General features: G+C 49.1%; 1 protein-coding gene and 1 long non-coding RNA gene across 4 annotated transcripts; both read left to right on the top strand.

Moving 5' to 3' along the window:
- Positions 1-239: 239 nt before the first annotated feature.
- On the top strand, positions 240-11,923 carry DYRK3 (dual specificity tyrosine phosphorylation regulated kinase 3). 3 transcript variants are annotated; one of them, XM_068660039.1, is made up of 3 exons: positions 240-469; positions 1,309-1,420; positions 5,387-11,923. In XM_068660039.1, exons 1-3 carry the CDS (start codon positions 405-407, stop codon positions 6,956-6,958), a joined length of 1,749 nt encoding a protein of 582 aa, XP_068516140.1. In that variant the 5' UTR covers positions 240-404; the 3' UTR covers positions 6,959-11,923. The 3 variants fall into 3 exon arrangements, with proteins under 3 accessions (XP_068516140.1, XP_068516138.1, XP_068516139.1); XM_068660037.1 differs by having other exon boundaries at positions 249-469; positions 1,305-1,420; XM_068660038.1 differs by lacking the exon at positions 240-469 and adding an exon at positions 646-775 and having other exon boundaries at positions 1,305-1,420.
- Positions 11,924-16,672: 4,749 nt separating this feature from the next.
- LOC137844076 (uncharacterized) lies at positions 16,673-20,028 on the top strand. The gene is made up of 2 exons (XR_011089798.1): positions 16,673-17,008; positions 17,820-20,028. It is a non-coding gene; the product is annotated as an uncharacterized lncRNA (long non-coding RNA).
- The last annotated feature ends 1,113 nt before the right edge of the window (positions 20,029-21,141 follow it).

The following is a 21,141-nucleotide window of genomic DNA, read 5'->3' as shown; positions in this document are numbered from 1 at the left end:
TGAGCCCACAGAAAAAATAAATAAATAAATAAATAATAAAACGAGGCCGGGGCGGCTGCGGGGCGTCATTTCTGCAGCCAGCGCTGCGCCGAGCCCCTGGGGGGCGGCAGAACGGGGGCTCCCCGGTCCGAGGGCAGCTCCGCGACCCCCTCAGGAGCCGGTGCGGCGGGGCCGGGCCGTGCCCGTGAGGGAAGCGGCGGCTAAGGGTGGATAACGGCGGGTAACAGCGGGGAGCGCTCCTCAGCCCCGTCCCCACCGTGAGGGGGCAGCGCCGGGCCCCGCCCGCCCCGGCCCCAGTGCGCAGGCGCGGCCGGGGGCTCGGTTCCCCTGGCAACGGGCGGCCCCGCCGCGGCCCGCCCGCCCCGGCAGCGCTGGGCCTGACGGCGGCGGCGGCGGGCCGAGGGATGGGGGCCGCCCCCCGCCGCCACCATGCTGCTGGGCAGGAAGCCGGAGGCGCCCCTCGGGGCAGGTGAGGCGGCGGCGGGGACCCCCCCGGCGTGTTTGGGGGGTTGCGGGGGGGGGGGGGCGGCGGAACAATGCGGCCTCCGGGCTCCCCTTCTGCCCAGCCCCGGGGCGCGGCGGGGCCGGGGGTGGGAGCGGGCCCCGCTCGGGGGGCTGCTGGGGGGTGGGGGGGGCTGGAGGAGGCGGGCGGCCCCCCCCGGGGCTGCCTCAGCCCCCTCGGGGCCGTGACCGGGAGCCCGGGCCGGTTGGCTGTATCGCGACAGGGGCGCTGACGGGATGCGGTATCGCGATAGCAGCGTGGGTTTGATGTCGGGTGCGCTGAGCGGTTCGGTTTTAGGGTCTTGAGCGGGGTTTGTCAGATGCTGGGCGAACCAACGCGACCCTCTTATTTATTTATTTATTTATTTATTTATTTATTGCTTTCTGCAGCAAATCTGCTAATTCCCTCGTCTCATTTTTAAGGGATAACCTACTTCAAAGTGCCTACCCGTGCGCTCATTTTCTACCCTCAATGAGGCTACTTTGGGATTATCCTGCTTAAGGAAAAAAAAAAGGGGGGGGGGAGTGCATTGGCTAAGGTTTCTTAAGGGTGTGTTTGCAGTGCAAAAAATGATGAAAAAAGAGAAGCTCTAAGTTAAAAGCATCATAAATCCAGGTTTCCAAAGAGCTGTGCACTCTGAGGTATTAAAAGACAGCCCAAACATCACAGTTAAATTCTGAAGATTATTTAACAGCTGACAGAGAACTGAAGGTCTTACTCAAACATGAGGTGTGCTTTTATCGTGTGTCTCTATCCGTGCGAATCGTTGTGACTAACTGGTTTGTGTATGGAACATTTCCAGCCAGGTTTGGAGACGGATTATATGATTCCTATATGAGGATAGATCAGATCAGGTACCAAGAGTCTACAAATGAAGAACAAAGCCCCTCAGGACTTCCTTCCCTTGGAAGATCAAATGTGAGTATTTTAAAGTCTCCTGCGTGGAGGCTTGGTGTGGCATTGTATCTGACTATAGAGAGTAAATGAGACAAGAGGGATGTGGCAGCCTTTCAGTAGCTTATTTAGTGTGGCTTTTACTAAATATAAAAACAGTACAGTATTTTGTTGAACGTAAAACTTGCTAGGCAGCATCAGTAATCCAGTATTATTATCCTCAGCTCTCATTTTAATTAAGAAATTTATTTTACAAAGGGTTGAAGTGTTCTGCTCTGCCACCTGGTATGCTGATAAGTATGTAAACCTACACCTTTTGCTTCAACTCTTGCACATTTCCATTTCAGTTTCACTTATGAAAATTTCAGGACTTCAGTGGGGGGTTGTGTGTCTTCCAAACGCCTGACAGAAGTATCTTTCTTCTCTGAAAGCTTTGGCATTATCTTCCACTTCATTTGCTAGCAAAATAGGTCTTTATGGACTGAAGGTGTAAACGTGTTTCTCTACAGGAGCTGTGTTTCCTAAACAGGTGTGGAGTTACGGGATCTTTTCTTAAACTGTTCCAACTGAGCAGTAGTAGTGGTGTTCAGCTGTGCAGAGATCTGACCTTTATACGTGTCATAACCGTGTTTTGGCTGTTGTTGAGTTCTGGCAGAAGTGAAGGAGCTTGTGCTTAGGAAAAAAAAAAAAAACAACACAACCCTCTAGAAAGTGAAAACAGACATTTCACCAAATAAGCTGCATTTGAAAATCATCACTTTGTGTAAACTTGTTGTAACAGACATTGGTAATGAATTTGGTCTGTGCCATTCACTGAGCAAATTCAGTAGTGCCGGTCTGTGTTTCCTCTTTTAGCAATACTGAGGGAGAGCAGCAGAAACGTACAGGTTTCAGGAGTAGTGGATTGTTTTGTGGGGGGCATGTGGGAAATCCTAAACTGCAGGGCTTAAGTCATAATTTAACTAGAATTGTTCATAACTGAACAGAAGCCAGTGCACTGGAACTGTCAGGTTAAATGCAAATATAATTGCATGACTGTTTTTTTTCCATGGTGTATCTTATCCTTCATCTATATTTTGTCCATCAAGCCTGTTAACTTTTTAAGACAAGACTAAGGATTGTAAAATGCCTAGTTTTGCCATGATAGCACATCAGAAAAATACAACCTTAGTGGCGGCTTGCAAGCAGGAACTGAGATGAAGTGTGCAGGGATTGTGATGCTCAGTTTTGATGGAAAAGTGTATGGATTTAACTGATACTCAGTTTCTTTCTTCGCAAGATTTCTGTACTACGATTTAATGTAACGTGAGAGTTGCAAACTTCTGAGATACGCAGCTGTCCGTTCCTTTCGTCTTAGTGATATAAGAGAGCATAAATATTTCTGCTTTGAGAATAGATGGGTTTAATTCAGTTTGTGAAAATAACTGATGAGCTTTTGACAACCCCACTGTGTAGGAACTGGGTTAACCGTTTTCGTATAAAACTTCATTTTAAGTGAGAAGGATGTGAAAATCTTTAATGTGGTGCCAGTTGTGCTGTCAGTCCAATTTCTGGGCTTCTAATAGCATATTTTATCAACAACAAAAACTGGGCGGCCTGTGATTACTAGAAGAAAGCTGCTGAAAGAAAGCTGATGTTAGCCAGAAGTCATCTGACTTGGTGTAGCTCTCCTGGGCTGGAAATTGCTCTCTATTTGTGGCTCACCGTCACGTGGCAAACGATTTTGGTCGCCTCCTGAGAATGAACTTTCAGTCCTTGCTGCTTATGGGTGTTGAGTCAGGTTTGAGATCCAAAGCCCCCTTCTCTAAGAAACAGTCTCAGGAGAAATGTAACTGTGAATTCCTTGTTTGCCTAGGAACTTAAAATACAAAATGTTTGCCCCAAACAACAGCACTAGGGGAGTTGCTGTTGCTGCTGGATAGGAAGTATTTGAGTATTTGGATGCAACACTGTTTGCTAGGCCTTGTCATGGTGCTAAAATTGATGACATTCAGACGGTTAGCACCATTTTTTCACAACCAGATAGTGAAAGGAATTGATGTGATAGCTTCCATCTGTGCAGTACAGTAATGCCTTTTGAAGTCCTGGTGCTTAATTCATCCAGGTGACTGCAGGAAGCTGCTCCGCAGGGGCCTTGCTGATCTAAGCTGCCACGGGACGGCTCTGCACCAGGATGGCTCTCTGCAGAGCTGTTCTGCCACCTCTTCTGAAGCCAGGCTGGGCAACAGCTGCTTCTGTTGTGCACACAACTGAAACCCAAGTAGTAAGAACATGAAGTTTTGATTTCAGAGGTGAAAGTAAGACTCCTACTGATGAAAGACAGGCTTTCTTCCCCCCTGGGTCCCCAGAAACTTTAGGAACCAAACAAGCATGAACCTCGTTCCACCCTTGTGTTCGCTGTTTGTTTGTAAACTTACTGTTTGTGTGTGCTCTGTTGAATAGCTGGCTCCGAAAATACGCCGCTCTTATCTCAGAGGTTCAGCCAGACTCCGAGAAAAAGGCGTTTATCCGAAGTTACCAGGGTTGGGCTTTGTTTTTCCACTTCAGGGTTTCTGGAAAGGCGTGTCTCTTACCGTACGCTGTGGTTTGGGGTTGATAGGACTTCGAGTAGTGGAACTTAGTAGGATAGATCTGATGGCATAGCCACCCCTGAGCTACAACTGAATTCTGCAGAAAATGCCCATTTTTTGGGCTCATGAGCAAAACTAACCCTTCAAGGCAGCACTGACAAATAGACTCCTAAGAGACATGTAGCTGGCTTTGGCAGGAGCATTTACTTCCCTTATTTACAGACTGTGCTAAGATGTTAGATTTTATGTAACTAAAAAGGAATTTGGTTTTATGGCTGTGGATCTGCAGGTTTATTTATATTTTTGTTTGATTCCTGTGTAGCTATTTTGGTTTTCAGGGATTCGGTTTGGCATGTGTCTCAAACCTTTATTTTTAGATTAAAGGACAGAATGGAAAACAGATGTTGCTACACTAGTCACAGCTTCTTCCTTGTTGCATGGGATGAAACAACACCTCCTTGCTGCCTGTCAGCAAGGAGCATCAGCGGGTAGAAAAGGGGAATAACTGCTGTGCAAATAAGGGACTGAACTCCAGGGAGTTCGACACTTACTAGCTTGTAAAAATGACAAGCTTGAAACATTTCACAATGCTTTTCTCACATTTATGTGCTGTTTCCAATGCATTCATTTCAGATGTAAATATTTTAACGTGACAGTGTGTGGCAGTGGTTACACGCTACTGACAAAGATGTTGGAGTAAAAGATATTCTTGATTATTGAGGGCTGCCAGGTCTCTTTTGTAGTAATTATTCAGCTATCATGATTCCAAAGGAAGTATGGATATGATGTGTTTTTCCTCGTTAAAAAAAAGGAAAAAAGCCACCACCAAACGTTTATGTATAGATAGAAATGAAATTTATATCATTATGTGTTTGATCTCATCCTGCTGTCATCCTTTTTCTCCATGTTCAGCTTGGTTACACCAGCCTTATGTCACTTGCTGTCATGTCTTTGTCTTCCACCGGCGCGCTTGTCTTTGCAATATTCCTGACACTTCTCTGCACGTTCTTGTCATGTTGCGTGTCTCAGACAGATGCAAATTGCATCTGTTGTCGGTTGTGTTTGCTGCACCCACGTTTAAAGCTAAACATAGCCGTTCCCCCAGCTGTTTGCTGACCACGTACATACTAGCAGGGATAGGTACTGCGTCCTTGTTGGAGTGTTTGATGCTCTGGGGTTCGCCCTGTAGGGACTTAAAAATACAGCGTGTTTGTGCACGTGCCTGTTCCAGTAAGTTGCTTTTTCTGCTCCCTTCTGTAATTACTCCTGTTACTTGAGTTAGCTTAGGTAATACACTGAGCTCTTTATATCTAAAGGAGATGCAAAACATGCTGGTGTTTCTATTTGTGATGTTGCTTTCTTTCTTAGTCCAAGCTTTAAAACATAAAGTAAAGGTGATTTTTTGTTTCTCCCTCTGTAGGTTTGTAGCAACAAACTTGCCATGAAGGATCACCCTCTGACTGGAAGTCAGGTCAAAGTGGAGCAATTATTTGAGGACTCTGGTAACAGAAGGAGTAGTGCTCTTCAGTCCGCAGGAATTACTGGTTCAGAAAGATCTCTTCCTTCCCTGGCAAAAGATAAGAGTATAGAGAGCTTAAGCACTTCTAAAGGTGGTCTTAGTTCCTCAAAAGCACACAAAGCCATTTCCCAAGCTCCAGAGCAAGCTGTCAAACAGTACAAACACCAATTATCTGCTTATGAGCAACAAGAGATATTCAATTTCTCTGAAATTTACTTTGTGGGTCCAGCTGCAAAAAAGAGGCAAGGAGTAATTGGTGGTCCCAACAACGGAGGCTACGACGATGACCAAGGCAGCTACATTCACGTGCCCCACGACCACCTTGCTTACAGGTATGAAGTGCTCAAAATCATTGGCAAGGGCAGTTTTGGACAAGTTGCTAAAGTCTACGATCACAAACTCCACCAACACTTAGCCTTAAAGATGGTTCGCAATGAGAAGAGATTCCATCGGCAAGCAGCGGAAGAAATCCGGATTCTGGAGCACCTGAAGAAGCAGGATAAAACTGGCAGCATGAATGTTATTCACATGCTGGAGAGCTTCACCTTTCGGAACCACATCTGTATGACTTTTGAACTCTTGAGTATGAACCTGTATGAGCTGATTAAAAGAAATAAGTTTCAGGGCTTCAGCATCCAGCTGGTACGCAAGTTTGCTCACTCGATACTGCAGTGCTTGGATGCTCTCTATAGGAACAAAATCATACACTGTGACTTGAAGCCAGAAAATATCCTCCTGAAACAGCAAGGGAGGAGCGGAATCAAGGTCATAGATTTTGGGTCCAGCTGTTTTGAGCACCAAAGAGTCTACACGTACATTCAGTCTCGATTTTATCGAGCACCAGAGGTAATCCTAGGAAGCCGCTATGGGATGCCCATAGATATGTGGAGTTTTGGCTGTATTCTGGTGGAGCTATTGACTGGATACCCTCTTTTTCCTGGAGAGGATGAGGGAGACCAGCTGGCTTGTATGATGGAACTTCTGGGAATGCCCCCTCAGAAGCTTTTGGATCAATCCAAGCGAGCCAAGAACTTCATCAACTCCAAGGGTCACCCGCGCTACTGCACTGTAACTACACATGCAGACGGGAGAGTGACCCTTAACGGGAGTCGCTCGCGCAGGGGGAAAATACGAGGTGCTCCAGGGAACAAGGACTGGGTGACAGCACTGAAAGGCTGCGACGATCCCTTGTTCATCGAGTTCTTAAAAGAATGCCTCAGCTGGGATCCTTCGGTGCGCATGACTCCAAGTCAGGCTCTAAGGCACCCGTGGATTTGTAAACGAACACCCAAACCGCCCAGCACTGACAAAACCTCCAGTAAACGGATATCGAGCTACACAAGTTCCTTCACGGGAATTGGTTCTAAGTTGCCTCCTGTAGTTGGGGTAGCAAACAAGCTGAGAGCGAATTTAACCTCCGACTCCAGCGGCAGTATACCTCTATGTACTGTGCTGCCAAAGCTGGTCAGCTAATAGCGGGCTCTGTGGCTCCAGAACACACACCTTGTATTTTAATCGTTTGTTAATAACGTGTAAGGAAGTTAAATGCAGAGGTTTTTAATGGATTTTACTTTTTATTAGAGGATGAATCTTGAATATAAAAAGTTTAGTCAAAATGTAAACTTTTAAAGGGCTAACTTTTATCAAATTGTTTCTCTCACAACATGGTGCATATACCGCTCTGGATAGGTCAGCTCCTCTGCTGAGTAAAATGAGTTTGACAGATGTGCTATTTAATAATGCTGTTTTAGACATCAAACTTTCTTATCAAGACGGTTTAGAAGATTATGTTGCTTAAGACAGCAAGGGAAAATAATTTAAAATGCATATTTTCAGTTAATCCCCAAATTAATTATTTTTATTTGGGGGAATGTTTTTACATCTGTAGTCAAAAGCACAAGTGCATTAACGTAATGCATTAAGAACTTGCTTGCAAATGGCTAACTTACGTTTGAAGAATTTGATTTCTCTGTGCTGCTTTTCCCTTACCTATTCTGACTGAGATTTTTAAAAATACCATGGGATATAAACACCAAGAGAGTTTGGTGTTGAAATTTTGTAGTCTGATTTTAATTTTTTTATTTTTTTTTTTCAGAAGAGCTTGGAAATGGCACAGAGCACAGGATATGTCTAAATAAAAACAATTTCTGTGCACTTGCTATCTCCCTTAAAAACCTATGGAAAACTGACAAGGAAATTCAAATTCAGCACTGGTCCATCACAAGTGTGGACCAGTGTGTTCAGGCTTAATGAATCAATTATATGTTTTTTGGAGCTCAGATTTAAAAAAAATCAGTTCTGCCAGGTGTGTGTGTGTGTGGATTTTGTGTGTGTGTGTGTGTTTTTTTTTTCTGTGTTGTTTCCAAAACAAAAATGTTGAATTTAAGGAACCATCGAATCTGGGGTCTGTTCTACACGTTTGAGATTCTGATCATTTAAAAAATGTCTTTGTTGTGTAGAGTGAATTCCATTGCATTAGGTGGAGCTCTTTTAATAAAAAAGCAAAGATGCCGCCCTGGTCAGATAAGGAAAAGATTTGAAGGCCCAGGACTCTAACTAGAAAACACGTGGGACAAGCCTAAGTGGAAGAGTGCTCTGAGATCTCACTGTAACCTATAAAATATCAGGAAAAACCGATAAGTTGCAAAAATTGGTGGATCCAAATCAAAGTACATCATGGGATGAATCGCTTTATTTCTAATCATATTCCTTCAGGTCTTTGAGAGATGTTTCTGCATGCTCGAGATGTATGAGCTTATATTTCCTTTATCTTCCAAGAACATGAAATGGTGGTGTGACCTGTAATGACAACAGCACAACTTGTTCTGGTTGTTAGTACTTGGAGCCATATGGCCCGAGTCCATTTACAAAAGCATCTGATCTCTTGCCAGGTGCCTGAACACAATTTTAAATACAATTTAGAGCTTTTATGAAGAGAGGGTTTTAAATTTAATGAGTTTCTCCGTAGCAGGTTTCTGATGTTAAAACAAGGAGACTCTCATTATACAAACAAAGGAATTATCAGGGTGATTTTTAAGATAAGGTGACCACGTGTTCAATACGAGACCCTTCTGAGAAGATGGGGCTGCATTTTCTGCTCTGATTTAATTACAGCACTTGGGAAATGCTGGATGGAGGCTTTTGTGAAAAAGCCAAAAGACAGACACAGAGCTCCAAACTTTCCCGGGCTGCTGCTCAAACTGAGTTTCTCACGCATTTAGTTTTCCCAAGTTCTTTTGTTTTATGAGTATGAATGCAATAGGCTTAGTAATAATATGAAAATAATGTAGTCTAGCCTTTATCTGTGCAGCTACAAGTAATACCAGTGTGTGTGCAGTGCTCATGGCTCACTTCATAATAATGCAGGACTGGTATTTTTTATTTGGCTCAGCCTAGCGAAGTTTTATTTGAATGGAGAATCAGGAAAACAGGGAGGGAAGTGGTAGAATAGACCACCAATTTTAGCAGAATCTCTAGAAATGGGGCAGGTTTTTTCAAAGCCAGAAATATTATTCTTCCTTCTCTGCCCTTCCCCATATGCGTTTTCAACATATTTTTTTTTAAATGTACGTGGGGAGTGAGGAGCAATAACTTGGTAAGAAAGAAGCATAGACAAAGAGCACTTTATGTAGAAAAACTATAAAGTGATGGTGGTGTTTGGAACCTGGAGGAAGGCAGGAGGGTGTTCGTGTGCTTGGAGCTGTGCAAAGAGAAGGTGAAATAGCCCTTCTGCAGAAGTAGCAAGTGGTGTCTTGGTTCTAGGGCATTTTTATCTCTAAAATGCCAGATGCAGAATGATTAGATCTGGTTACTAGCAGGTAACTTCCAGTGTCACAGCCCCTAGCATACGTACAGTGCTCTCACTTAAAGCTTGTGCTGTGAAACTACAAATACAATCATTATTTGGCAAGAATATGGCTTTTTTACCTAGAAAATGTGTTCATCTTGACCTGATGAAACAAGGTGCTCCTCGAGTTGTGTATGGCTAAGAATCAATCTCACTTACCTGGGACTGTTCCTATAGTTCAAAGCCAAGTGCTGAGCTGTCTTGCTGATCTGGGGCTCTTGCCTACACAGCCGTAGCAGATGAGAAGCAACAAAAAGCAACTTCAGAAGATTTTTGCTGTATTGAAGGGTTTCTTCATCACCCAGGGAATACAGCTAACGATGTTTTGAGCTCGTTTCCATTTACTAAGCCCCCATTTTCTTTATAAAATACTTGATTGAAGGAAGTGTGACACACTATTCCCAAAGCAGGAGAGCCCGTCAAGTTAGCTGAATGATTTTGTGTCTGGGACATTTCACCTGGTGAGTTAGCACAGGAGGTGCACACAGCCACGGGGCCGGAGCAGAGGCTGTGCTGCTGAACAGCATCAGCTGGAAACCGCGCGTGCACTCACAGTGGCTGTCGTCACTGAGATACAGTCGAGTCTCGAATTCACACTGATTTCACAAATTCTCATGAATTTTTGGAAAGCTGAACACTAAGGAGGTCTGAAATCACTAGAAGTTCATCATTTTAATCATTTGTGATAGTGGTTAGGATGTTGAATGAATATGATACAAAACTTGTCTAAACAGAATAACGGAGCAGCGCTGATTTCTGAGGCACCTCTTTGTTTTGCAGGGCTGTTAATCTGCCAGCACTAGTGAGGTTCCACTGGAACCTGAATCATGCTCTTCTAGGAAGTTAGCACAAGACAAATGCGATTTACTTGAGTTTGTAACAGACATCACATTTCTAAGAATCTTAATGAAGTCACCCAAACTTGTTTTAAACTGTTCTTTACAATGTTTCCTGTCTGACTGCACACGTTGTTAGTCTCTGTATGGTGAATAACATGCTCTGTTTATTGTTTGCATCTTAGCTGTTTGTTTTAGCAATATTTTATAGAAACAAGTGGCAAGGCATGGGCGTCACATCCGACAGATACACGTTGCTTTTACACTGGGGTCCAAATATCTTACAGCTGTCCTAGTTGCAAGGAGAAACTTTGTTTTGGTGTGAACTCAGCGGGACAGTAACGTATCACTGTGGAACATGGTACTACACACACCAACCCGGGCTGCGTTCAGGTCTGCACAGCTCTGATTGTCCTGGTGGGAGCTTGTTTCGCACCAGGGATCTGAGCACGGAGGTTGTCTGCGTACACCAGGTACTCCATGCCAGAGGTTTTTATCCATCCATTTTGGGTAGGAGCTCTAGGAGTTCAGAACAAACTAATCTGAACGTTTCAAGGCACGTTTTGTGGGCGTGCGACGCAGTCTGAGCTTGTTTACAGTAGTTGTGACCTGTGAGGACTTCCATGCAGTTAGAAGCTGGTAAAGGTAGGAATTTATGAATAGAGGTTCTTTGCAATGGTCATCCTCTTCAAAACTACCTCTGAAATAAACCTAGGGTCCTTTTTAAGGGGGTATGCACTGCAGACTGCAGCTCTCTCTCTTTTTTTAATACTGATAGCTGCTTTGGCTGCCGAACATATACATGATGATCTCAGCAATGTCTTACTAATCCTCGCCACACAAGCAAAAGGCTGATTCTGCACCCAGAGATCTGTGCTGAAATGATTGATACAAATCCCCTGCCTGCCAAAGTTTAATACTGTTGTAGAAGGGAAGAGCCAAAATAACACGGGAAGGTCTGCAGTACTTCTGTGCGGTACCCAGCTGAGATTCAAAGCAAACCACACTAAAAACCCTTTTCCTTAATAGAAAAACTTGCAACTTTTTCATGCCTTGAGCACTCGGGGTTGTGGGTACCCAGCAGTTTTGAAAACTGGACATCATGGTTTTATGTTGAGAGTATAACAAAGATACCACTTCACTTTTTTTTTTTTTTCTTAATTTGATACGGGTTTGGGGAAATGTACACACTTCATCCTTCACATAAAGGAGCCCTTGAGTGTTGTAAAACTCCACTAAAATCTTAGCTTTTTACTCCCACTGTCACGTGTAAAACCCTTGGGGTGTCAGAGCAGTCTTGCATAGGTGAACATGGTCGCTGCCCTCAGAGGGTGCAGTGACTTAACCCAAACACAGTTCTTGCAGGCTGGCTAAGGAGGTCAGTAAGCTGAAAGAACAACCCGTGTTCCCTATACATAGTACTGTGCCTTATCATTTTACCAGCCTACATCTGTCTTGGTGCAATCAAATGACTATTCAGGGGTTCTTAAACATCGCAGATGTTCACACTCAATGTCAATACGTCTAAAGAACTTGCAGGTTAGCCTTTTTATTATAAATATCGTGAAGAGATGTAATAAGGTGGAAATGTAGAAAACACTTAAGGTGCATGTGAATATAACTCTCTCTGTGAAGGAACACTTTCGAAATAAGTCAGTCTCAAACTATGTATCTAAATGTAATGGGCAGATATTTCCTAAAGTTGTACTTTGGTTCATTTTTAAAAGAAAATAAATGCATAATTTTCTTTAGCAACAGACTGTGCAAATTCCTGAAAGACCTACTTGGATTAATATATACAGAATACACGTAGATATTTGATTATTTCCAGGTGGTGTGGCTTGCTTTGTATTGCCAGATCCTAACTTCTGTGGCATCTAGAGATCAGCAGAGAATTTTCAGGCCGCGCGAGCAGATGATTTCAGCGTGCCAGTGCTAAATGTGATGAGCGCTCTGATCTGACGGACGTTCTTCCCATTAACAGGGCCATAATTAGAACTTACCAAAGTTTTGCCATAGCATTGTCTGCTTGTCACTTTCTTATTTAGTCCACTGCAGAGCTTTTTAAAGCTCAGAATCCTGCTTATCCCTAGGCTGCAAGGAGAAATCCAGTAATAGCCACTTAAGGAAGATTTGCTTTTATTAGAAACCTATAAATGGGTAACTTACAGTACACAAGTGGATATTGGAATAGTTTGGAGATGAAATCATCCCGCAATAAAAAGGTCTCTAGCTACGACCTATCCGAATAAATGATGTAAGTTACGTGCAGAAAGTTTGCAGGCAACGGAGTGAATTTTTTCCTTACTCGTTTTAATGTGGGTGAACGTCAGATGTTTGATTAAAAAATAAATAAAAATCACAGCCTGGAAACAGTAACAGAATATGTTCGTACAGGCAGTTCAGTGATCTTTGATTTTATTTATGTTTGCAGTATGGATTTCCATGCGTGTAGCCTGTAGGCACAGTTGCTTCTCAGCCTGCTGCGATTGCTGGCTTTCAGGGCTCAGCCTCTGTTAGGATTTTGTGGCATTTTCCCAGGCACAGCACCCCGTGAAAAAGAGCAGCCTTATCTCGCCACGCCGCGGGGCAGGCCGATAAGGTGCTGTGCTTCACGGCTTCTGCTCTTCGGGGTTACACGGCCTGCTGTGCGCTACCTGAGGACGGGGAACCGAGCACAGGGCTGCGCTCAGGTAACTCATCCTGCCTGTCTGCATTATGCTGAGGAACGGCGGTGTAAAATCTGCACCTTTGCACAATTCAATCATTAATTAATGGGTTTCTTAAAGGAAAAATTAACCAGGAGATTCTCGAATCATTTTGACAAGCAGAAGAGGAGGAGATTTACTAGATTTACTCGCATTTTGCCCTACTCCCTTTGGTTCACTGGCCCTAACTCCCCCTTACAAAGCGAGGGGACAACGTCCTGCATGGCCGAGGCGTTCAGCACAACTTGCTTTAGAAGCAGCTGCAGCAGACTAGCAAGGGAGTTGTTTATTTTTAAAAGCTGTGTTTTAAAAATACAGGCTGAGGGGTTTTGTTTGTTTTCTTCAGCCACCCAATAATTTATGGTCATAAACCAGGACTGTTCCCTGGTGAGCGGCTACCCCGGAGCTGCAGATTTGGGAGCTCTGCTCGGCACCTTTCAAAGGGACCTGCTGCTTCTGCAAAGTGCCAAGAAGTTCCTAGGGGAAACAAAGCCATTCTGCATGGCCTCAAAATTGCAAAGATTCTGGATATGCTTTCTGGTGACAGGAATAGCATGAATTGCTGATGGTACCTGGACTCATGGCAGGGCAGCATCCCGTCCACCTCCTTCCAGAGGAGCACCCTGCTCGTACCATGGGTGCAGGGGGGTGCAAGGTATTGGGGCTGTCACACCGCATCTGCCAACCCTCAGCAACAACCTGCACCATCCACACTCCTCGGGCTGTCCCGGGCTCTACCTCCTGCTGTGCTGGTGAGGACGAGCTGCCTGGCAGCCCCTGGCAGCCCCGCACCGAGCTCTGTGGTGCAGGTGGCAGCAATGACAGCAGCAGCAGCTGGAGCCTGCCAGAGCTCTGGGGTGGCTCCCGACTCTCACATACAGACGGTGCTTGCAGGAGGGGTTCGCCTGTGACTCAGGGTGGTGTGGACTGCAGAGGTGAATCTTGCCCATAATTAGGTTTTCTTTAAGCATCAGCTAATAAGCTAGGGCTAGTCTCCGTGTGATTCATCTAATCCTTTTTAGCAACGAAGCCCTTTGCAGCACAGGAGGTGAATGAATGGGAGGCAGCGCCGGGTTTGTTTCCCTTCCCCTTGTCAGATCAGCCTGAAGCGCTTTACAAACACTTCGGGACAGCCACATGCGCAGATGCCCAGAGCTCCCTTTTCCTCTGAAGACTTTTCTTGTCCTCACACGCGTGTGCCTTCTTGAACACAGCGTGCCCAACGTACCCGGGCTGTTTCCCTGCCGTGCCACCCCCGTCCCCCCGGTGTTTGTGCAGACCCAAAGGACGAGCAGGGCTGGACTCGGCACCGGGCACCCGCGGAGGCTGAACTTATAAGGAGCTGAAGGAGGGCTCGGAGTGGGATTGCAGGGAGATGGGCTCATCGGCACGAGCCCACGGCCGAATTTCCTCTGGCAAGGCGGGTTTAAAGGAGCTGCCCCTTACGTGAGCTCCAGTTTGTTTGCTTTGTCTGGAGGGCTGAGATGCCAGCCTGAATTAAGCCCGGCCATTCTTAGCGGCTGAGAGCAGCTTTCTAAAGATGACCAAGGGCCAGCCCCGGCCTCCTGCCGAAGTGTGGAGCCTTGTAAGGGTTTGTGCTGCCTGGAAACTGGCATCGGGCTCTGCAGGTGGAGGAGGGAGCATTGGGGAGAGCTGGTTTTCTGGGCAAGGGGGTGATAGGTTAGAAGACAGAGAGCACAGTTAGGGTTGAGTGTCATTAAGCAGAGAAGGGGATGAAAGAAAGGAGAAATAAAGCTCTGAGGTGATGCAGAGCAGTGTGCCCCCCGGCTGGCAGCCCTCGAGGAGGGGGAAGCAGCTCTGGCAGGGCAGGACTCAGAAAAAAACAAAAAACAGCGGGATTTCTGCCCTGCTGTGCTCAGCTGGGGCGTCTGCAGCTCCTGCTGGCCATCCTGCCACAGGTGAAGGATGAGAAGGGAATAAAGACTTCACTCGGTGCTTCTGTGGCTCCGACAGGTGATGCTGGAGGTCACCCATTTCAGACACAGCCCTGGCCATGCACGGTGACAATTTCTGCTGTTCGGCCACGGCCACGACACGGGGTGAGAGCAGCACCGAGCTCGGGAGCGACGGGAGCTGCAAGGCGTTGGTGATGGATGGCAGAAACGAGGTGATACTGGAGGTCTGGGCAGCCAGCTGTAAAGTCATCACCTAGGAAAGGTCACGCGAGTGATTCCCACCAGAGGCTCCTGCTCTCAGACCTAAGCACTAAATAAACATGCCAGCAAGCAGGGGTGGATTAAAAAAAAAAAAAAAAAAAAAAGTGTTTTTTTTTTTTTTTTGGTATGAGCATGGAGAGGCGGTGATTTTAGGCCCCATCTGATGCTCACCCCCCTCTGATCTTCAGCAGTGCCCCCTAATTCATCCCCACGAGGCACTGGGGGGACTGGGCTGGGCGTACTGGGCTGTGCTGGCTGCTCCCTGCCCCCCTGGGACAGGCTGCCGAGGGCGGGCGGGTGTTTGGGGTGAGCGGGGGGAAGCCCCCGGTTATTTTGGGAGGTGGAGCAGGGAGGCAAAGGGCCCGGCTTTCATTTTCCAGCCAGCTGGTGCTGATTCAAGCTGGATTTGCAGCGACAATTGGTGGGGCTGAGCCCCTGAGGGCCTGGTGAGGGGTCCTTGCTGCCGCGCTGGGTGCAGTTCTGCCTCCCCCATCTGATTTCTCGCTGTGTGAGACCCCGGCAGGGCTCTGGGGAGAAGCACCAAGCTGGCTAGCGGGTAAAAAAGAGGCAAGACCTCCCCGTCAGCTCTTCTCCTTTTCTTTCCCAGGCTGGCGGGATCACATGCCTTGCCATAATTATTTCCAGCCCTCCCTTTAGCACTTGCAGGACGAAGCGTGACCCTTCGACACATCCCCATGTGATGGGAAACGCACCAGAACGACACAAAGCTTTATAAATACTCTTGGATGATTCATTTATTTATTTTTTTTTTCCTATTAGACAACAGCCCGAGCACCGTGCGTCCTCCCCGCAGTCTGTCAGCCCTCGCTGCCTCTACCTAAAGCTGTCCCAGGCCCCGGTCGCGCTCTGGGGTCCGGCAGCGCTGCAGGGAGCTGGCCCAGCCCCCCCCAAGGAGCCATGGGGGAGCTCTGGGTGGGCCCAGCTGCAGGTGGGACCCCCCCTTAACGCCCCCGTGTCCTGGATCTCGCTAGCAGAGCTCTTCCCCCATGGCAATGCTGCGGGATCGAGCGCAAGGCGAGTGCTAGGAAATATTGGTGCCATCTGAACCGCAGGACACAGCTCTGAGCCTGCACCCGCCTCCTGCCAGCTCCGTGCTGGATCCAGCACCCCCCGGCGTACACCAGCATCCAAAACCTTGGTGTGCAGGTGCTGCTCGTGTTCCTGCCCCGATCCCAAAAGCTGCTGGGGCCGAGCAGTCCCAGGCCCTCGTGAGAGCATCCCCGCTGCCACCAGCGGCAAGGCGGGACCGAGCAAAACCTCAACAGCGCAAACAAATCTAACCCACCCAAACAAACAAACACTCCTGGCCCCCAGAACGAAATAAATCAAGATCGATAGGCCTCACCTAGCTGCTGTTGCTATTTTTTTTCAGTTGCTACATAAACAGTTTTATTTCTGGCTCGCGCCGCGTGCCAGGTCACAGCCCGCTGCAATGCAATCGCTGTTGTTGCTTTCAGCACGGATACGGCGGTTTGGGAGCAAAGGCCCTTCCAGCACGGCCCCGCAGCAGCTGCTCGGCCTGACCCCGGCTCTTTTTGCCCGTTGCTCGGTGCCCCGAGTGTTTTTCCACCGAGCACAGCAACACCGATAAAGCCCCGTCAGCACCCCGCAGCCGCGGCCGAGCCCATGGGTGCTGCCCCTCAGCCTAACGAGCTCCCCGGCTGATTGCACCTTGTGCTTCGGCATCGGTCCTGGCCTCTCTCAGCCTCCTCTTTTTGGGTTTAGATCATGATTTTTTTTGTCATTTCAGGGCTGTGCTTCCCTTTCCCTGCTCCCCTTTTCCCTGCAGGCAACGCTCGTTGCTTGCACCTGGGCGCGTGGGGTTCGGTGAGGCCTCGCTGCTGATTGCTGAGTTAATGACATTAATTGCCCCGGCCCTTCCTCCCAGCAGGGCTGTGCTGCTGTGGAGGGGCGAGGGCTGAGCCCTGCTCCAGGTAAGGGGCTCCCTGAAGGGGGTAGGTGGGTGGTGGGGGCACAAAGCTCCTGAACGCAGGGTGTCCTGAACCCAGCTTTGTGCAGAAACCTCTGGGTGTTTGCTGCTGCCATGTCCGTGGGGCACATCTAGGTTTCAGCCTTCAACGTGTGGCTAAAGCTCATTATAGCTGAGGGCTGAGACCCCCCAAAAAAAGCAGCACACAGCAGCCAGCGCCTTCTGCAGAGCCTGAGCTGGGGTCGGGCTCCGTTTGCTGCCCAAAGCAGCAGCAGAGGCTGAGCTAAAAAACACCGAGGGCCCCGAGGACCTCACGCTTGTGCTGCAGTGACCGGGGGGCTGGCAGGCAGCTGTGGGGGCAGAAAAAGCCACCGCAGCGTGGCCATCCTGCTGGCACAGGCTGGGATTCCTTGCAGAGTCCCTTTTGGCACGCGGTGCCCAGCCTGGCACAGAAACCCTGGTGAAAATTTCCCCCCTGGGCCCCGGCGAGTCCCCCGGGGCAGCCCGGCGGTGGCATGCGGGCTGCGTGTGTCCCCCTGGATTAGGGCCAGCCCCAGGAGCTGCTTATGCTAAGGGAGCTAATCTCCATAATCTCGTCGCACAAATGCCTCCGTCTGCTGGCAGACCGCGGGGATTTGGGTGAGGCGTGGATGCCAGCAGATGGATGTGCAGTGGGAGGTGGCGTGTCCGGGGTGCCCCATTTAAAGCAAGGGCTTAAAGCCCCAGCCCGGAGCCTCCAACCCTTCCTCTGTCCTCACACCCCTCCGTGTCCCCGTCCCTTCCAGTTTATGCCGTGTGTTTGCCCTCTCCTGCAGGTGAATCTCCCAGCACAGCCTCGCGATGCTGCCGTGTGCCGTGGCTGGGACAAGGCTGGGGACTGCTGATCCCTCTCCGGTTCTGGCTGATGTCCTTGTGCCAGAAATGTCACCAGCTGGGCCTGCACGAGGGGTCCCTGTGCTGCACAGAGCACGTGGGCGCTTCTGACCTGAAACCTCACCTGCTCCAACGCCACCTCTTGCTGACGAGGGGCTGAGGCTGTGCAGGTCCAGCCGAGAGATTGCTCCCTCGGAGAGAAGCCTCTGGGCTCCCTGCCTCTGCTCCAGAGCTGCCCGTTAAAACACACCCAGTGATAAGATCAGAGGCTCTCGGTCAGGTTGCTGATCTGAAGTCCTGGCCACAATCCGTGCTGGCGCTGCTGTGGGTTTGCTCAGAAAAAAATAAATCTGTGTTCAGAAATACGGAGGTGAAGGCGAGACATAAAATGAGGATGGCTCCTTGCCAGTTCTCGGTAGCGCCTGGGGTGGCGGGGAGTGAAGGAAGCACCCTCGGCATCACCCTGTGGGCAGTGAATCAGGATGTTTTCCAGCTGGAGGTGGAAAATGGCTCAGTGCTGAGAAAAGCAGAGTTAAGGGGTCAGTGCGGGGCCTTTGTGCGTTTTTGATGCCTGGAGGGGCCGGGGCTGCTGCGTCCCCCCCAGCACCGTGCACAGGGGCAGCAGCAGCCAGGTGCCCAAGCAGGGGCCCAATCCTGGTACCATCAGTCGGAGGGATGCAATCCCAAGCAGTGTTCCCTGACTTTTCTTGCAGTTAAGGGCTCCGTGTGTCAGCTACACCCAGCAGGACGGGTTCGTGGAGCCATCCCGCTGGGGTATGTGAGCAACGCTGGGGCCAGCCGGGTGCTAATCTGCCAGGGGAAGCCAAGCCCTGGAGCTGCTGGCCTCGTCCCACGGCATGCCAGGGGGCATTTCTCCCAGCCCGCAGCAGGAGGGTGCTGCCAGGGGGGGAATATCCCTGGCAGGGGACAGATGCTGGCAGCCAGAAACCTCCCTCGCTGCTCCGGAGTGAGGGGAGAGGCTCTGTCTCGGTGCTGCTCTGACTTGTCTTGACAAAAGCAGATGAAGATGAAGTGGAGAAAAACTTGCGGCTACTTTTTGGATCGTAAATCCAGGTTATAATAGCTCCTTTCATCTGCAGGATCCCACGGCGCTTTATAAATAGCGACGCGAGCCGTGCCCGAGGATCACTTCCAAGCCCTGAGCCGCTTCCCGGGGGAGCAGAGCAGCTGCTGGGGGCAGAGCCGAGGCTCCTGGCGCGGTGTAAAGCAGCCCGGGGAGCAGGGCAGGATGGCTGGGGCTGCAGCTCCTGCACCCAGAGCATCCCCTCAGCAGCATGGGGGCCGCACCAAGCCCCCGCCGCACGCAAAGCCATCCAGTGCTGCCTCCTGTGCCACTCCTCCTGCTGCTTTAACAAGGACATTAATTGCTGTAATGGGGATTAACAATATCTTTTCAATTCAATTACCCCTATCCTGGAAGCCTACAGGATTATTTAAATGTATTACCAGTTCTGGAGCTTTTCAGCAGCCTCATGCTCGTGCAAATCTACCCGTGGAGAAGGACAGGACGCATACAGCGCTAATGATCATTACCCTAATCTTCAAGGTCTATTTTTCCTGCTAACTCTGATATAATCAAATAATAATCTAGTTTGTTACTAGCCATGGAAAGCACATTAGCAGATCAGCCACTGGTGTTGCATGAATAGAGGCTGAGCCTGCTGCTGGCCGTTGCTTTTTCCCAAATGGAGATGGAAATGGAAAAATCGCCTCCCCTTCGCATCCCACCAATTTTCTTGTGGCCGAGGTTTGTCAGCCAGGCTCCAGGCAGGGGCTGAGCACATCGGGTGGCAGTGCTGCTGCAGAGCTGTGTCTCTGGGCGGATCAGCTCCGTAATATGCCAGCTATCTGCTGGTTTTAAGCTTACGGCGACGTTCTGATAACCAAGTCCGTTGCTGATTGCCTCCTAGGAGGCTGTTGCATTGTTCCATCTGTCTGTTTGGATGGTTTTAATCACAGAAATCTTGCAGCTGGAGACAGAGGAGACCAGGCAGTGCCCCAGTCCATGCCTGGTGCCTGCGCGGGGTTATCCGCAGCAGCCCTGGGCACCTCAAGTGATGGACGGAGGTTTTTTGGAAAAAAAAAAAAATGTATATATATATATGTATATATTTCGTATCAGAGGCTGATGTATGCATGTTTCGTATCCTGGGCGGCTCCGGGCCCGCCAGGGCCAAGCGCCCCCCCCACGCGTGGGGCTGCGCCGCCCGCCCGCGGCTCTGCGGGCTCCGGGGGCCACCTCGTGGCGACACGGCCAACAGCCGCGGGGCCCTGCCCCCCGACCCCCGGCTTTTCTTAATTTTTGGGTTTTCAATTGTTATGGTTTACATTTTTTATTCTTATTTTCAATTTTTTTTTTTAAATCTTTTTCTTGGTACGGTTTTATTGTTTTGTTTTGTTTTGTTTTGTTTTGTTTGTTTGTTTTGTTTCATTTATTTATTTATTTTATTTATTTATTACTTTTATTTATTTGACATGTCTAAACATTGCTAACACTTTTCCATTTCTTAGATTCAGGGATGGCTTCTGCCGTGCACCAGGTGGATGCTGCGGGTGCAGGGAGCTGGGTGCCCTCCCTGTCCCGTGGGATGTGACAGGAGGCCCGGGCAGCCACCGATCCCAACTGTGTGCACCAGGGAAAATCACAGAAATGCCCCCTCCTGCCCCAGCTCCAGGGCTCCTGTCCTGAAATGCTGAGCCTGGGCTGAGGCAGAGCTGGGAAGACCCCTCAAAGCCGGCAGCTTGAGGCACCGCGGGCTTGGGGCTGCTGCCACGAGGAATGCTTAAATAACACCCCCAGGACACGGGGTCACATTCTGGGAGACACTGCACATCCCTGCACCAACGCGTGCTCCCAGGAGGAATTTCTCTTGCTGCATACACCGCTGTGTGCTGGGAGCAGGGCGAGACAGCCCCGAGCTCGACGCCTTTTGCAGGGATGCTCCGAGCACAGGCAGGGCCCCAGGTCCTTACCCAGAGCCCGTAAAGCTTCCCTGGGGAGGCAGCTGCTTGCTGAGGACCTGCTGTGGGCTTTGTGTGCCACGGGGCTGGCGTTCCCACGTCCCTTGGGTCGTTTCGCTTTTGCTGTCGCCTTCCTCCAGCTGCGAGGGGAAGAGGGAAGTCCTGCGTCCGTGGCTCCTTCTGGCCTTGTGACACCAGCGAAACTGCTGACAGCAGCACGGGTGGATGGGGACGGCCGTTTCTGGCCGGGATGTGGCCAGGACCCTCCGGCAGAACCTTCTG

This window comes from Anas acuta, chromosome 24, assembly GCF_963932015.1.
Source record: "Anas acuta chromosome 24, bAnaAcu1.1, whole genome shotgun sequence".
Lineage (NCBI taxonomy): Eukaryota > Metazoa > Chordata > Aves > Anseriformes > Anatidae > Anas > Anas acuta.
This window is presented reverse-complemented; position numbering and strand designations above follow the sequence as displayed.

Excerpts from the sequence above, each read along its gene's own strand:
- DYRK3 (XM_068660039.1), top strand. The coding sequence starts at position 405 with ATGGGGGCCGCCCCCCGCCGCCACCATGCTGCTGGGCAGGAAGCCGGA. Across the intron at positions 470-1,308 it reads GGAGGCGCCCCTCGGGGCAG|GTTTGGAGACGGATTATATG; the intron begins GTGAGGCGGCGG and ends ATTTCCAGCCAG. Across the intron at positions 1,421-5,386 it reads CTTCCCTTGGAAGATCAAAT|GTTTGTAGCAACAAACTTGC; the intron begins GTGAGTATTTTA and ends CTCCCTCTGTAG.